At 42.7% G+C, this 18,509-nt stretch overlaps 1 protein-coding gene across 1 annotated transcript in view; it reads right to left on the bottom strand.

Annotated features, from left to right (window-relative positions):
* Positions 1 to 18,509, bottom strand: part of kif26aa (kinesin family member 26Aa) — a 115,310-nt gene that overhangs the window by 42,517 nt on the left and 54,284 nt on the right. Inside the window, exon 4 of the mRNA XM_073816479.1 lies at positions 4,707 to 4,870. Coding sequence (XP_073672580.1) covers positions 4,707 to 4,870 — 164 coding nt within the window. The remainder of the gene's footprint in view (positions 1 to 4,706; positions 4,871 to 18,509) is intronic.

Raw genomic sequence — 18,509 nt, 5'->3', positions numbered from 1 at the left:
TGCATTCATTACGAGCACTTTCATTCAGTGCAAACAGGTGTCGGCTCTGTTGTTCCCTGACGATTATGCATTTCAGCACAGCAGTCAGCAGGACAATAATGTGGTGCATGACTCCGGCAGATAATACACACTCAGCGTGCCGATGAAAGCCCATGGAAAAGCACATGAGAGAGGCCCTCGTCCACAGGGCGACATCAAAGCCGGGGAGAGACGGTCCCCATCTACGGGAATAGAGAAGCCACTCTGCTTTTATCTGTAAATCTTTAAAGGCGAGATTACAGCTGGCCTTCAGTCGTAAAAACCCACTTGTTCCTGGTACTTGCTTTTTGCACACCTCTGCACAAGTCAGCATCATGCATGATGTGATGTATATCACACGCAATACATGACACATATATGTTTGCTATAAAACATAACACTGATCTGCTATATCCAGTCGTGATCCTAAAGGTCACAGGGCTGCTGATTGCAGGAGATAAGTGTAAATATTCCTCCATCACCAGAGCTGAGTGCTCACCTCTTCACTTAAGGTTATGCTGTGGTATATCAGAAAATAAAAAACAACTTTATACCTGAAACCTCCAAGGCAAATCTGTGGGTGAGAATGTGTGTCTGTATCTGTTCTTACACTCCCTCTGGCGTGTTTACTAGACTGCCACTTTCAAACAGATGAGAGGAAGGGAATCTGTCACAACAACTATCCTTCTGTATCTGTAAGGGAAACAACTGGGGTTAAAGGTCACAGAAACCACATTATGCCTCCAGAGTGTCTTGCTGAATTGAAAACCTTCATTCGAACAGGCTTGGATGGCCCAATAGGAGCACAATAGGAATATAGGAAGCTCTATCTGGGTCATTCTCAAAAAAATGTTGACTTCCCAACTAAATTAATAACTTATAAATGAATAACTTCACTTTGAAGTACTCTTTGTATTTTAAAAGTACAGGTTTTTAACACTGATAATAACTGTGACATGGAAACAATATACAATTTTTTTAAATAATGTATAGTACTAATATTGTATATTACTAATGTTTTTGTTTTGTTTTGTTATGTTTTTTTATAAAAAAATTGGGACATGGTTTTTTCAGGCCAGATTAAGCATTAGCGTTAAAGAATTATTAAGACAGAAAAGAATAAAACAATAGACCAAATGACAGAAAGAACAATAGATAGAATGACAGACCAATAGATAGCATAACAGAACGAACAACAGACCAATAGATAGACAGACTGACCAACCGACTAACCGACAGACAGATCAAGAGACTGACAAACAGACCGATCAACAGAAAGACTGACAGACCGTCAGGTGGACAGACCCACTGGCAAACAGACTGACAGACCGACTGACAGAGAGACTGACAGACACACAGACAGACCGACTAACAGACAGACAGATGACAGAGAGACTGACAGACCGACAAACACACAGGCACACTGACTGATCGATAGACAGACAGAAAGACAGATCAATAGACCAACAGACAGACCGAAAGACTAACTGAAAGACTGATTGAAAGACAGACGACAGAGATACTGACAGACCAACCAACAGAATGACAGATCGACCGTCAGAGAGAATAACAGACCGACAGACAGACTGACAGACACACAGAGAGACAGACTGATTAATCGACAGACACACAGATAAACAGACTGACTGACAGACAGACAGACGGCCAATGGACCAACTGACAGAAAGACTGACAGATAGACCAAAAGACCGACCGAAAGACTGACCAACTGACAGACACAAAGACAGATTAACAGACCGACAGACTGACACAGAAAAATCAACTGATAGACAGAAAGATAACTGAGAGACTGACAGACCAACAGACACACTGACCAACAGACAGACTGGCCAACAGACCAACTGACAGAAAGACTGAAGACAGACCAAAAGACCGACTGAAAGACTGACCAACAGACAGACACACAGACAGATTAACAGACCGACAGACTGACACAGAAAAATCAACTGACAGACAGACAGATAACCGAGAGACTGACAGACCAACAGACACACAGACACACTGACCAACAGACAGACTGACCGACAGACTGACTGACAGACAGACAGAAAGACTGACAGACAGACCAAAAGACAGACCGAAAGAGAGACAGACAGACACACAGACAGATTAACAGGCCGACAGACTGACACAGACAGATCAACTGACAGACAGACAGATAACGAGAGACTGACAGATCAACAAGCACACAGGCACACTGACTGACTGACAGACAGATCAACAGACTTACAGACAGACTGACTGACAGGCAGAGAGACAGACGACAGAAAGACTGACAGACCGACCAACAATATGACAGACCGACAGCGAGACTGACAGACGGACAGACTGAGAGACATACAGACCAAAAAGTCGAAAGGACTGACAGACACACAGACAGACCAACTGACAGACTGAGAGACCCACAGACAGACAGACCGACTGACAGAGAGACTGACTGACAGACCAAACAGACAGACATGCAGACAGACAGACCGACAGACCATCTGACAGAGTGACCGGCCAACAGAGACAGACTGACAGACAGACAGATAGACCAACAGACTGATAGAACAACAGACAGACAAATAGGAAGGAAGGAAAGAATGGGGATAATGTTTTTTTCTTCAGGCACTGGACAAATTTGTATGTACAAATAAATATGAATTTATTCAAGTTGACAAATAGGATTTTTTTTTCCAAGCAGTCCTTCCCTTATCTTTTTTTTTTTCTTACTTAATCTCCTGAACATCCATAAAATCCTATCGCATTTGCAGTTTTATTGTGTGTACAGTTAATTTACATATCATCTATGATCATATTCTGTAGTAAGTACAAACAATTGGAAGGCTAATACTTGGGAAAGGAAATATATAAATATTCAGATTCAGTTTTAACAAAACATGCCGTCAATAGAGAAAGAGCAACAGGGGGTCCTAAATTATATGTTCCTGATCACCTCTCCACCTCCTTTCTTATAATTATTTCGCCTTTTCTGCCTCTTTTTCTTTCACAACTGTGCAACCATGGCAACTTGCTTTTAAAGACCCTGTGCAAGGTGTGAGCTCCAGGTGGAAGTCAAGGCCAGGGAGAGGACATGAGCCCAACGCCTGACATTTGAGCTGCTCTGACTCGTATAATTGAGGAAAGCATGAAAACATTTTGCCATGAATATGGATATTTTGCCACAGGCAGTCTAAGCAATATTCAAAATGTCTATTTGTCAGTCGTGCCTCATTTACATAATAGCACATTCTTTCATTCGCAGGATTTTGGACTGACTGAGTGTACTCAGAAATCACTGCCAAAAGCTTCCCTTATGACCCACCTTATTTATCCACCACTGTGTGCACTGGGCATCAAAAAGACAGATGTGCTTTAGCTGACAGTGCATACTAATTCACTAGATTCGGGTCAACTCAAATGGAAAAAGATTAGCGGTAATGCCTAATGATGCACACAGAAGCACAGGTCATACAGTGATCAGTGTCTAAAATCAATGGCATGACTAACCCACTGCCTCTTTATTACTTTTTTTAAGGAAACATAATGGCCAAGGCAAACCCCCCGGGGTGATGTCTGTCAGTCATTTACAAAAGGTGGTACTGAAGGTGGTGAGCTAGTGATGAGGAGCGCTGCTGTCAATAGGCTAATTGTATGCAGTGTCACACAGCAATTAGTGTCTCGCACCTATAAGCATCTCATTCTATTCCCAGACATTCGGTCACGGACACAAAATCCTGCCTGTGTTTATTAGGTAAGCCACTGTTGCTTGTTCCTTTGTGTTTTGTGTTGACCAATATAATGATGACAAATAGAGACAGAATGTACATCTGTATCTTTTTTCATCCTCCCCTGCACAGCTGAGAACCTGCCTCAGATATTTGTCAGTATATTAGTGGAAACCATTTTAAATATGGGATTCAAAATTCAATTTAACCAGCTAATGAGCAGTTTTAAAATCCTGACAATTTTTTTAAAAACGCAATGGGAAAAAAATATTAAAGATTTAGCACTATTTCTATGCCACTAATCCAATTACTAAATTTGAGACAGTCTTTTTGATCCTCAAATCTGATTGGCTGAGAGGAGTGCAATATTCTAGTGATATCAGAACTTCAACTGTTTTACTGCTTATGTTTATATCACTCCTATAGATAGATAGACCGACAGACAGACACACAGAGTGGCCGACAGACCGACCAACTGACAGAGAGACTGACAGACCAACAGACTGACCGACTAACATTTCTCTAAAACTAACAGAATGTTACACTAAACATGTTACACTAAAACCATCAATCCTCAAGAACAGTTTTGGAAAACAATTGCTCTGTTACATAGCGATTAACCATTATCCCTGCGGATACATGGCCAATCCAGCTCTGAGACCTCTGCCATTTGGATTTTGCACTCTCTCTGACTGCTAAGCCTGAGAATTGATCGATGACATTTCAGCACATTAGGCTGAACTGCCTTCAACATCGCTGCACTCTCCATGGGCACTGAGAAAGCATTGCTGTGACTTGACTGCCAGAGGCAATGGAGGATTCTAGGTCCTTGGGAGTGAGGGCCTGAGGAGGTGCTAAGGGACCACGGCATTGAAACTGGGATCCACAGAGCACAATAAGATGAATTGATGGCTGCATATTGTGCAAAACACATCCCCAACAGGCTTTTAGGATTACCTGAGGAAGAATGAAGCTGCTGAGCTGGTTTGTGGTGCTGGTGGGATGGCTGGCCGGTCATGGTGGGTTGGTTTATGTCCTGATGGAGAAACCAAGGGTATACCACTGGCCAGACTGGACCTGGAGGCTACAGTTGCCAAACTGTCCTTCTCTGCGGTTGGACTCTGTTGGGAAATAGATCACAAAAGAACAAACACTGTAGTAAATGTTGGCTTAAAGGGATAGTTCACCCAAAAATGAAAATTCTGTCATTAATTACTCACCCTCATGTCGTTTCAAACCCGTAAGACCTTCGTTCATCTTCGGAACACAGATTAAGATTTTTTTTATGAAATCCAAGAGTGTTCTGACCCTCCATAGACAGCAACGCAAGTACCACGTTCAAGGCCCAGAAAGGTATTAAGGAAATTGTTAAAATAGTCCATGTGACATCAGTGGTTCAACTTTAATTTTATGAAGCTACGAGAATACTTTTTGTGCGCAAAGAAAACAAAAATAACAAATTTATTCAACTATTTATTCTTTTCTGTGTCAGTCTTTGACACATGTTCATGACAATAGCTTCACAACATAAGTAGCTTCTATGGTTGAACCATGGTTGTCTACGATTCAGTAGTTCACATGGAGTATTTTATAATGTCCTTACTACCTTTCTGGGCCTTAAACATTTCAGTTGTTTTGCTGTCTATTGATGGTCAGAAAGCTCTCAAATTTCATTAAAAAAATCTTAACTTGTGTTCCGAGGATGAATGAAGGTCTTACAGGTTTGGAACGACATGAGGGTGAGTAATTAATGACGGATTTTTCATTTTTTGGGTGAACTTTCCCTTTAAAAGTACAATTTTTCCCCACAATTCTAGTGTGATAAATGCCATCACTGTGGAAGAATGATTAAGTGGTAACGACAGAAAATATTTACTTATAATCCTTTCAGCACCCTGTTGATTAAATGTGTCTTTGCTCTAGTTTATGCCGGATAAACACTGCGGTCGTGACATGATTGTGTCTGGAGGAGAATAGGTTGCTGAAGAATGTGTCTTACAGCTTCTTCACGACGCTCAGTCTTTGGCTAACAGGATTACAAACACATTCCATTATACCACAACCACAGCCTGCTGTAACCTAATGAAATCCTGTGGGATACTGGTGTCAAAAAGACAACGGCTACTCGTGCAGAAGAAATGTGAATTCAGCCAAGCAGCCAATGAACTAAACAAGAAGCCATTTCTCAGTAGTACTGATTAATATAGCAAATTTCTCTTTGTAACTGCTATAACACCCGTTATCCACACTTTATGGGTCTCTTTTTTCATATAAAGGCAGTGGTGTTAGGCTACTGGCTGATGGACATTGAGCAAAGTTCACACTCTGACTAAAAAACACTAGAAATCTGTTCTCTTGAGAGAGGCACTCCAGGAACTGTCCTTGAAGAGTTTAATAAGCAGCTCCAGATCAAATGCAGCTGCTATTTGTTATGTAAGAACAGCTACTGAGCTTTCACACAGTGAGAAATGAGTCTTCCTCAAGGTACAGGGACCAAACAGAAGTGTCATACCCAATAAGCACCTTCAGACTTCAGACAGCCCAGTTATTTGAAATGCAACTTCAATAAATATTCATAAGTCAAATGTCTACATTCACCTTGCAGAATCTGCAAAATGTTAATTATTTTACTAAAATAAGAAGGATTATACAAAATGCATGTTATTTTTTATTTAGTACTAACCTGAATAAGATATTTTACATTAAAGATGTTTACATATAGAGAACATAATAGTTGAATTTATAAAAATGACCCTGTTCAAAAGTTTACATACACTTGACAGAGAGACTGACAAATTGAAACGTCACACTGACAGACTGACAGACTGACAGACCAACAGAAAGACCAATAGACCGACCTACAGACTGATAGACCAACAGACAGACACACAGAGTGACCGACAGACCGACTAACTGAGAGAGAGACTGACAGACAGACAAACCAACAGACTGACCGAATGACAGAGACCGACCGACAGAACAAACATTTCTTTAAAACTAACAGAATGTCCTCTACATGTTACACTAAAACCATCAATCCTCAAGAACAATTTTAGCACTGAACACCGATCTGGGAGTCATCTTAAAATAACTTAATTTCTGTGTAATAAAAAATAAACTTAATGTGTTCACAATGTAAGTTTTAATTAAAATTTTCCACCTAAAAGAAAAGACAGCAAGTCGTACATGACAGCGCACGCATACACACATGTACTCATGAATGCACAAGGATAGAGGGGAAATGAGAAGGCATGAGTAGGTACAACAGAATCTGGGGAAAGTGGAATAGCTGTGATCTGCTTGACAGCTTGATGTAGAGATAACGAGCACAGAAAAATCTCTCGCACACACGTGCAGGGTCTTCTGCTCCAGAGAGACTCGTCTCAAACACCCACCATGGCTGTGTGCTAATCTGCCTCCCTTCACTTCAGCCGTAATTACAGCCTCATGTCAGAGTCCACAATTAGAACCCAGAAAGATGCCAAAAGAGGGACGATTTGAGATCAGAATGGACTAGCTGCGTTCATTTGAAGTAATTATACTGTACTGTAAAAAATGTGTTTGTGGAAATTAAAAATAAACACATGAAGGCAACAATGTTTTTGTGTGTGTGTGTGCGTGTGTGTGTGTGTACCTGGTATTCATCACGTTGTGTTGTGGATAGGAATACCAGTAGATTTTGACCTTGTGGGGACATTTCTCAGGTCCAAATGAGGAAACAGGCATATAAATCATGCACAATGAGTTTTTTTGATGAAGTAAAAGTATGCACAATCTCCTGTGAGGGCTAGGTTTAGGTGTAGGGTAGGTGTAGGGTGATAGAAAGTATGGTTTGTACAGTATAAAAACCATTACGCCTATGGAATGTCCCCATAAAACATGTAAACCCAACGTGTGTGTGTGTGTGTGTGTGTGTGTGTGTGTGTGTGTGTGTGTGTGTGTGTGTGTGTGTGTGTGTGTGTGTGTGTGTGTGTGTGTGTGTGTGTGTGTGTGTGTGTGTGTGTATGTGTGCACCTGGTATTCATCACGTTGTGGGGACCAAATGTCCCCACAAGGATAGGAATACCAGTAGATTTTGACCTTGTGGGGACATTTCTCAGGTCCCCATGAGGAAACAGGCTTATAAATCATGCACAATGAGTTTTTTTGATAAAGTAAAAGTATGCACAATCTCCTGTGAGGGCTAGGTTTAGGTGTAGGGTAGGTGTAGGGCGATAGAAAGTACGGTTTGTACAGTATAAAAACCATTACGCCTATGGAATGTCCCCATAAAACATGTAAACCCAACATGTGTGTGTGTGTGTGTGTGTGTGTGTGTGTGTGTGTGTGTGTGTGTGTGTGTGTGTGTGTGTGTGTGTGTGTGTGTGTGTGTGTGAAATTAATTCACCTGATTATACTACTTTTTAAAAGTTTGGGGTCACTAAGATTTTTGTTTTCGAAAGAAACAAATGAATACATCTATTCAGCAAGGATGCAATAAATTAATCAAAAGTGAAATTAAAGCCATGTATAAGGTTACAAACAATTTCTATTTAAAATGAATGGTGTTCTTTTGAAATTTATATTTATCCAGGAAGCCGTAAAAGGCTATAACGGTTTCCATAGAAATATTAAAGAGATAGTTTACCCCAAAATGAAAATTCTGTCATTAATTACTCACCCTTATGTCTTTCCAAACCCTTTGTTCATCTTTGGGATACAAATTAAGATATTTATTATGAAATCCAAGAGCTTTCTGACCCTGCATAGACAGAAAAGCAACTGACACGTTTAAGACCCAGAAAAGTAGTAAGGACAATGCTAAATACTCTATGTGACATCAGTGGTTCAACCTCAATTTTATAAAGCTACGAGAATACGTTTTGTTTGCAAAGAAAACAAAAGTAACTTTATACAACAAATTCTTGTTGAATTCGAAGACAAGAATAGAAGAGAAAAAACTGTTGAATCAAGTCATTCTTTTTGTTTTGTTTTTTGCCCACAAAAAGTAAAGTTAAGGTTGAACCACTGATGTCACATGGACTATTTTAACAATGTCCATGGTTGCGTTGCACTGCAGGGTCATAAAGCTCTCAAAATTCATTAAAAATATCTTAATTTGTGTTCTGAAGATGAATAAAGGTCTTAGGGGTTTGAAACGACATGAGGGTGAATAATTATAATTATTGATAGAATTTTCATTTTGGGGTGAGCTATTCCTTTAAGCAGCACAATGTTTCTTTAGCAGCAAATCAGCATATTAAAATGATTTGTAATGGCTGCTGAAAATTCAGCATGGTCATCAAATCTTTCTGACCCCAGATTTGACATCTCACAGACCCTGAACTGAATATTATTGTGTATTTTAAGCATAGACTGTAAAAAAAAATATGGACGTAGTATCCGTGACGTCACCCGTAGGATTCTGAATCGCTATTTTGAAGCCTGTGGTGGGCGGGATTCGGCCGTCGCCATCTTGGAATCGTCACTCCCGGATAATCAAAAATGGCCAAAAAGGCGGGACATGGGTGGAGCTGGTTGCTGAAACCACGCCCGCCTAGCGCGACAGTGGTGACAGCAGTGGCAATCCTCCTGTCACTCAAGTGGCCACGCCCTTAATTATGCTGAACTTTAAGGCTTAATATAACTTAAACGGATGAGTTATAAAAAAAATTCACCCCCCTCACAGTTGACATGAAGGGAAAAACTAGCTATATACACCAAAACTATTTTTTGAACCAGGCTGTAAACATACTTTTTTCTGCTGTAAATTTGGGCATTTTAACATGGGGAGTCAATGGGACTGACTCCCTTTTGCAGCCAGTCTCTAGCGGCCAGTCGATGAATTGCAGTTTAAGACACTTCCGTGTTGGTTTCAATAGAGAGAGTGGGAGGTTGCCGCTTGATTTTAAGTAAATATCTTGAGTTAGCTTAAAACAGTTACTGAAAAGTAGTTACAATACAATTTTTTAATTTCTGCCAACTTAATAACAGCACCATGCAAATTGTTACTTTTGACTTTAAATAGTTCAATGTTTCATTCAACATTTTAAGTGTTTGTCATGTATTTTATGAGAAATTTACACACTAATGAAATGCTTTAAATTTCTACACAGAGGCTTCAACCTGTGAATGTGGTATCTGAATCAACTAATTGATTATTTTTAGCAAATTAACAAACTCATTCTAACATCACAATGTGACCAAACAACATTTAAACTGGCAAATAAGCAGAAAATAAATACATATTAACTACTGAGGCATTAATAAATAATATGTATTGTATTGTCTGATCGTTTGCCAGTATATTCTGAGAAGAAGACAAATAGGAATAAACCACACATTGGCCGGGTTCGTATGGGGGATTGGGCCGGCGCCGGCGGTCGGCCTGAGTCTGGGTACGACGCACTGCCCTCTGTAGGTGGACGTGAGCTTGATTCCAGGTCTCCTCGCTGCGTTGAAACCAGGAGTTGACCGCTGGCAGGTCGGATGGTTCCCCTGACCAGGGAAACAGAGGCGGCTGGAACCCTAAAATGCATTATAATGGAGTAAGGTTAGTGGAGGGTTTGCGCAGTGAGTTCTGTGCATATTCTGCCCAGAAGAGGTAGCGGTTCCAGTCCACCTGGTGGTCCTGACAGTAGGAACGTAGGAAGCGGGTCAACTCCTGGTTTAATCTCTCAGCTTGGCCGTTGGATTGAGGATGGTAGTCGGAAGTGAGGCTGACGTTGACTCCAAGAAGGCTGAAGAAACTAGACCATAGTCGGGAGGTGAACTGGGGCCCACGGTCCGACTCTATGTCCTCTGGTAGTCCAAAGAATCGAAGGACAGAGTTGCACAGTATCTCCGCTGTCTCCATGGCGGTGGGTAATTTGGGGAGAGGGATGAAACGGCAGCCCTTAGAAAAGCGGTCCACAACCGTGAGGATGGTGGTATACCCGTTGGAGGAGGGAAGGTCTGTAACAAAGTCCAGGGCGATATGGGACCAGGGACGTTGGGGCACAGGCAGAGGTTGAAGGAGACCGGCGGGTAATTGGCGAGGGACTTTGGCAGTGTTGCACACAGAACAGTTCTTAATGAACGTGATGACATCGGGACGAAGAGAAGGCCACCAGAAGTGGTTGCGGAGCAGGTGGAGGGTCGCCTCAATGCCTGGGTGACCGGAGCTTGGTGAGGAGTGGACTTCAGATAGAACTCGAGAGCGTAGATTCAAGGGAACGTAGGTGTGACTAGCTGGACAGTCAGCAGGCGTGGGATCCTGAGATTGCCCCTCTGTGATCTCGGTCATAATGTCCCAGGTGACAGGGGCCACAACCACCGAGGTGGGTAGTATGGTTTCCGAGGAGCTGAGGGGGTGATCAGGTTCGTGGATGCGTGAGAGAGCATCAGCCTTGGTGTTCTGGGATCCCGGACAGTAAGTTACCTGAAACTGGAAGCGGGTGAAGAAAAGTACTCATCTGGCCTGGTGGTTAGGGATGGGCATTTCTGATCATATTTCATTTCGAGTAATCCACAGGCTTGAGAAACGAGTACTCGATTAATCGGGGGTGGAGTTTAAGCAAGGGGCGGGGCGTTTGCGTCACAGTCTACAGTAAACATTTACAAGAAATAACAGCATGAGGTGAAGCTGAAGCGCTTTTTCTACATCTAATTAACATATATTTTACTGCATTAATTGTTTAAATTTGTATAACACATTATCTTGTCGATCCACCAGTTCACATTTACAACTCTACGTGTTTGCTGCTTAAAACATGGATCGATTTTTTTACATTGGTCTTTTTGACAACAGTAGACGTACGAGCTGATTAAATGGCAGATCATTCTCTTCCAACAGGAGGCGCTATCAGAATGATACACAAAACAGTGCCGCAGCTGACTTTGAAACGTGCAGCGCTCATATTTATTCAATGGATAGCCTTATAAAGTTTCATTGCAATTCTTGCCTTTTAGTCCCCACATTTAAGACAACCTGAAATCATAATTAAGACTTCCTTAACCCCTAACAATACTGCAGTCATCAATGAAAATTAAGAGCTTTATTTTAAACAACCCTTAAGCCTACACAAAATATGTTTCTCTTTATTTTTTCCCTACTATGTTCGGCGCACAAGAAAAATATTAGGGAAGTAAATTATTATCAGCATATGAAGTAAATTCGTGTATCATTGTCTCTGAGAGAATATGCACGTCAGATGCTGAAAGCACTGTTTTTACTTTCACTTTAACATATTACGCAGTTTTTGTTTTGCTTGTGTAATATCCATTGGCTCACCTTCGTGGTTTAAAACATACATATGTATAAAAATGCAGTATAAAAAGATATATTTACAATATTTTGTGACGTAACCCCAACATAATGCGTTTTCCATTTTCACTCACTGAAAGCTACATCTGTCTGTACGCAATGCGCCGAGCTCTGCTCTCATCACTGCGCGGAAGATTGCACCCAAAAGCTGACCCTGGTGTGCTTGATATAAATTTTGTTATTAGAAATTAGTGTTCGGCATTTTTTTATTTAATTATGTCAAAAGCTTTCACGGTCCGCATGAACGACCCCGGGTATAGAGCATCAATCCTTGCAGTGACCGTTTTGCGCGATAGGACAGTATAGTGCGGCTCAACGTAATTCATTAAACGTTAAAAACCTTCACCTTCAACAAAACTAACAAGTCTTCTGCTGTCATTACTGCTATTAGCTGCGTCATCTTCTCTGTCCTGCCTTTGTCGCATTTCTGTCTGATGGTGAAATCTCTTATGCTTGTCTGACTGGTAGTGGCATTGGAATCATCTGCTTTTTTGTGTTTATCTGCAAGATGGTAACGCATCGAACTGGTTGCGGAGTTGCAGACGAGTGTGGTGCTGCACATCTTACACTTGACTGTTCTTTCGTCAAGTTTTTCAAAGTGTTGCCAGAGATCGCTGGGTGCTTTAGAAGCCATTTTCGCTCTGTGCTCCGGTCTTGTCACTTCTCACAGCCATAACCAATCAAATATCAGACTACCGCCCAAATACCAGCATAACCAATCAGAAAGAATGAAAGTAGTTTAATTAAAAAAAAGCATTTTTAGAGCCAATCCGTCGTCTGTGATGGGTTCGAGTAATCGATTAATCAAGTACTCGTGCACATCCCTACTGGCGGTGATTAAGAACTATGGCTGATCGGAGGTACTCCAAATTCTTGTGGTCCATGAGCACATTAAAGGGATGTTGGGCGCCCTCGAGCCAGTGCCGCCACTCCTCAAGGGCTAGTTTAATGGCCAACAGTTCTCGATTACCCACTTCATAATTTCTCTCAGCCGGACTCAACTTGTGGGAGAAAAAGGCGCACGGAAAGGTCTTGGGTTGTTCCCCATGTCGCTGGGAGAGGACTGCCCCAATGCCGGTGCTGGAGGCGTCCACCTCCACAAGGAAGGGTCTTTTGGGATCAGGATGGTGGAGGATGGGTGCTGTGGTGAATCTCTGACGAAGATCGTTGAAAGCTTGGATGGCGGGTTGTGACCAGGTGAGCCGGGAACAGCCTTTCTTAACCATGGAGGTGAGGGGTGCGACCAGGGAGCTGAAGTGACGGATGAAGCGGCGGTAGAAGTTGGAGAACCCCAGAAATCGTTGTAGTTCCTTACAATAGGCCGGGGCCAATTGGCCGGGGCCAATTGCAAACGGCGTTTACCTTCCCCTCATCCATCGCTACGCCCTCTGGACTGATGATGTAACCTAGGAAGGTGATCTTGTCTTGATGAAACTCGCACTTCTCTTCCTTGGCGTAGAGCTGGTGTTGGATGAGGCGCTGTAGCACTGCTCGGACGTTTTGAATGTGTTCGGTGTAGGAGTTGGAATAGATAAGGATGTCGTCAATGTAGACGATCACCCAGCGATTCAACATATCGCGGAAAACCTCATTGATGAAAGCTTGGCCAGGCCGAAGGGCATCACCCGATATTCGTAGTGGCCTGAGGTGGTTGAGAAGGCAGTCTTCCACTCGTCCCCTTCACAAATTCAGACGAGATTGTAGGCGGAGCGTAAGTCCAACTTGGTGAAAATCTTGGCAGTTCGTAGTTGCTCCAAGGCTGAAAGGACGAGTGGGAGAGGATAGCGATACTTTACAGTGATGTCGTTGGGGGCGCGATAGTCAATACAGGGACGGAGACCCCCGTCTTCTTAACAAAGAAGAATCCCGCCGACGCAGGTGAGGTGGATGGGTGAATGAAGCCTTTGGCCAGCTCCTCCTGGATGTACGTGTTCATGGTCTCTGACTCAGGCTGGGACAGGGGAAAAACCCGTCCCCTGGGTGGAGTGGAACCAAGAATAAGATCGATGGCGCAGTCTCCAGGGCGGTGAGGGGGTAGTTGGGTGGCCTTTGTGAGACTGAAGGCTTCAAGGAGGTCCTGGTACTTGACGGGAATGGATCTCCTAGCAGTGGGACATGATGGAGAACCTGATGACTTGATGATGGGATGAAGACAGTGCTGCCGACAGTGGGGTGACCAGTGAGTGATGGTGCCCTGTGTCCAGGAGATGACGGGTTCGTGCTGGTTAAGCCATGGGTAGCCCAGGATAAGTGGAGACTGAGGTGAGGAGATGGTGAAGAAGCGGATGGTTTCCTGGTGTGACGGTTCGACCCTGAGAGTGAGATCGTCTGTGATGAAGTCGATCCATCCGTCCACAGGTGGAGCACAAGAGAGGATGGGAAAGTAATTAGCTTTAGCAAAGTTTACGTCAATGAAATTCCCGCTGCGCCGGAATCAATCAGGGCTATAGTAGAAACAGACTTGCCCTCAGAGATTAATGTTACGGGTATCTCACATCGACTAAAAGGAGTTCGTTTCTTACTCACCCAGGAGGGTGCACGAGGTGGTCGTGTGGGACAGGTAGCCCGGATGTGTCCTGCCAGTCTACAGTATAAGCACAGTTTGCCTCTGAGCCTTCTCTCCCTCTCCTCTGTGGACAGCTAAGTGGTTCCTAGCTGCATGGGTTCGGGGCGCGCCTCGGCTGTGGGTGAGGCCAGCGGTAGGGAAGAGAAAGGTCGATTCGGCTTTCGTGCACGCAGGACATTGTCAACTCGAATAGAGAGATCGATGTACTGATCCAGAGTGAGACCCTCATCCCTGCAGGCAAGCTCCACCTGAGCCGCGAGCGTACGGAAGGTAAGAGCATAATCCGCCGTGGTTCTTTTGCCCTGGCGTAACATCACAATCTGTTTCCCCGCATCACCACTCTCAGAGCTGGGCTGAAAGACCTCCTTAAAACGTTGCAGAAATGCCGAAAACGAAGGAAAAGTAGGTTGGTCCAGATTCCAGACCTCCGTGGCCCAGTCAAGTGCTCTCCCGGAGAGAAAGCTATCTTGCTTTCGTCGTTAGGGTATAAGTGTGGTTGTTGACTTACAAACAGTGAGCACTGAAGAAGAAAACCCTTACTTTTCGCTGGTGTTCCGTCAAACTTTTCCGGGAAAGCGAGACGCGGGCTGGTGGCCATCGCCTGGGGTCCTGGTGGGGGCGTGGGAGGCGCGACAGGGGAAGCAGTAACCTGGAGGCCACGTAGTACTTGAACCAGTTGTTCCGTTACCTGAGTGAGCTGATCCAGTTGGGTTTGGTGGACCGACAGAACCGATGCTTGACCAGACAGTTCAGTCGTGATCTGATGCACTGTTGCTGGATCCGTAAGCGGCAAAGTTTTCTGTGACGTAGCCATAGACTGATCCGGAGGCGTTGGATCCATATGCAACAGCTTTATTGATACAAATCGAGAAAACAGGCAGGGTTCAACGACAGCAGACTGGTATAGTGAAGACAAGCCGAAAGGGTTAATCAGAGTCCGTGCAATAGGTCGGGGCAGGCGGCAATCCAAAGGGTTAATCCGTGAAACGTGCGGGGGTCAGCAAAAGGCAGGCAGCAAAAATTCACATAAACGATACACAGTCTGATTGGCAACGGGAAAGCAGTCAGAGAAGAAAACGCTCAGGATTGCTAGCATGGCTATAACAAAACTTCATGAGGGAAACCCCGGCACGGCGCTCCTAGAATGGCCGAAAGGGGGAAATGACCCGGAAGACCCGGAACCGGAAGTCAGAGTCCCAGGTACGCTGGGAAATGTAGTGTCAAAACTCCGGTGAAGGTTCCCGCTGGCGGCGGTTGGAGGGAGCCACAGAGAACGCATTTGTGACACTAACCATCAAGGCATCCTAGGAGTATATGACTTTCTTCTTTCAGACAAATACAATCAGAGTTCTATTACAAATTATCCTTGCTCTTCCAAGCTTTATATAGGCATGGGCAGGTGTTTCTCTTCAACAGTCCAAAACAAGTCCAATAAACCATATCCATTAGGGGTGTGACGAGACACTTATTTCACGAGACGACACGAGACGAGATTTTGGGTTCACGAGAACGAGACGAGATTTTTTTTAACTTTTTAAAATAAATCCTCAATGATGAAATATATAGGGGAAAATAGTATTTTATTCAACAAAAAACACATAATGCTAAAAAATGTAGGTGCATTTTTTATATGAACTTGTACTTTATGAAATTAAACTTACATTTTAATGAATTATATGCAGTTATAAAAATGTAAACTAATGCTGCATGATTCTGGGTAAACTGAAAAACTATTTTCTTTTATAAACTGGAGATCACGATTCTGAAGAAAAAAAAGGATTAGAAATCTAAACAAAATTACATAATTTACTAGTGGTTCTGAAATAATGTTCATTGCTTAAGTCTGAAAAAAAAAAAAAAATGAAGGAGCCCGTGTCTCAATTTATAAAGACTTGTTTCACTATTGGAATCTCTTGAATATATAATTCAATGACAAATACTTTTTTTTTTTTAAACGTGCAGTTGTCGCCATCTCCTGGTGAAGAGAATAAACGTTGCTCTACATACGTGTTATACTTTCGTTTTGATCGCTTCCAGACAATAAGTGTTTATACCCAAACTATAAGATTTCATCTCAGTACTTATGTTATTTAAATTTCTGTAACAAAGACATAATGATGATTATGTGGCTAAAATGATTGATGATTGTGTTGCTTTCTGAAACCGCAGCAGTAAGAATACAGATTTAAATGTCTTCAATAACTTCCACATCGTAAGCGTCAGTGGAGCGCATGAAACAGTTGTAAAAGACACTGCTGAATCATTGTCATTCATGAATAAGATCACGTGGGTGTTTGAATAGAGATCGTGATATTTTAACTATGCTCTAATGTAAACATTGCAAAATGTTTTGCCATGATATCGTCACGTTCTCGCGAGACCAGTCAGATCTCGCGGGACACATCGGAGTATCGCGAGATCTCGTCCATAATAAAAAGTGCCTTATACGGCTTAAGGAGGTGAATAAAGGCCTCCTGTAGCGAATCAATGCATTTTTATAAGAAAAATAAATGGTCAGAAGTGACGAACACGGACGTGAAGAAGAGATCAAAACAAAGGTCATGAAACGACAGAAAAACGAGGATTTGTAAAGAAAAATGTTCCAGGATTTCGATATGAGCCAAGAGGAGACTGGTTTTCCTTTGCTAAAGTCAGGAACCTTTGCTTCTTTTGCTTCTGTAAACAAACATTGGTTTTCCCGAGACTCACCAGCACATGCACAACACAGACGTCCTACGTCATCCACCCTGGAACTGCTTCTGTGTACAACTGTAAGCACAAGCTAGATTAAAGTAATTAAGTTTTAAATATGGATATTTTTCTTACAAAAACGCATCGATTGGCTACAGGAGGCCTTTATTCACCCCCCCCCCCCCCAAACCCCACCCAGAGCTATGTGAGGCACTTTTTATTATGGATGGATGGACTTTATTGGACTTGCTTTGGACTGATGAAGAGAAACACCAATCCATTGCATTATAAAGCTTGAAGGAGCCAGAACAATTGTATTCGTCTGAAAGAAGAAAGTCATACAGCTAGGATGCCTTGAGGGTGAGTAAATAATGTGCTTATTTTCATTTTTGGGTGAACTAACCCTTTAAGAATAACTTTTATAGTGTAAGTTTTGGATACATCAGCCAGTGGAAAAAAAGGGGGCTCATCCATCAAACAAAATTGTGATTTGTATAACAGCCGTGACAATCCATTTGAGTTTGTCAAATTAAGGTAAACTGCATAACGACCTTTCCCTGTAGTCAACATTTAAATACAGAGCTTTTCATTTCATACTGCAACATTGTTCTCTCTCTCTCTCTCTCTCTCTCTCTCTCTCTCTCTCTCTCTCTCTCTCTCTCTCTCTATCACACACACACACACACACACACACACAGGCTCACACAAGTGTGTTAGATGGGCACAGCTGTGTTCCAATAAAACCCAGCAGCAGATGGAGCTCAGTGACAGCGAAGAGGTCACATTGGACTTTAACTTTGACATTTATAGAGCATTCACTAGCACAAGTGCTGACAGGAGAGAGCAGCCCCTCTGAAACGCTATTAATTATCAGCTTATGTTAAATGTTGTCAGACAACAGCAATCTGCCGGACACAAAAACAATTTATAAAACCTTAAACCCTGCCACATACTCAAATATAACCATACTGCGTTACAATTAAAAAAATCACTGGAAGTAATGAGTGATTCTCCACTGCAGGACAAGTCAGGAAAGGAAATGAAATTGTTAAATTTGGTCTCCGCACAAGAGGCCCTTAACGTCCTTCACCGAATGAGACCACTGCCAAGTTAAAGCAGGGCAGCATGTGCAGTCTAGCAGACAACCATCCCAGATGGACGTCAGGTGCCGTTTTTTCACCCCAGGTGAGACTGCAGTCCCATCTGTTGACAATTTGCA

This window comes from Garra rufa, chromosome 13 (assembly GCF_049309525.1).
Source record: "Garra rufa chromosome 13, GarRuf1.0, whole genome shotgun sequence".
Classification (NCBI taxonomy): domain Eukaryota; kingdom Metazoa; phylum Chordata; class Actinopteri; order Cypriniformes; family Cyprinidae; genus Garra; species Garra rufa.
Note: the sequence above shows the minus strand (reverse complement) of the source record. Positions and strands in the feature narration are given on the sequence as shown.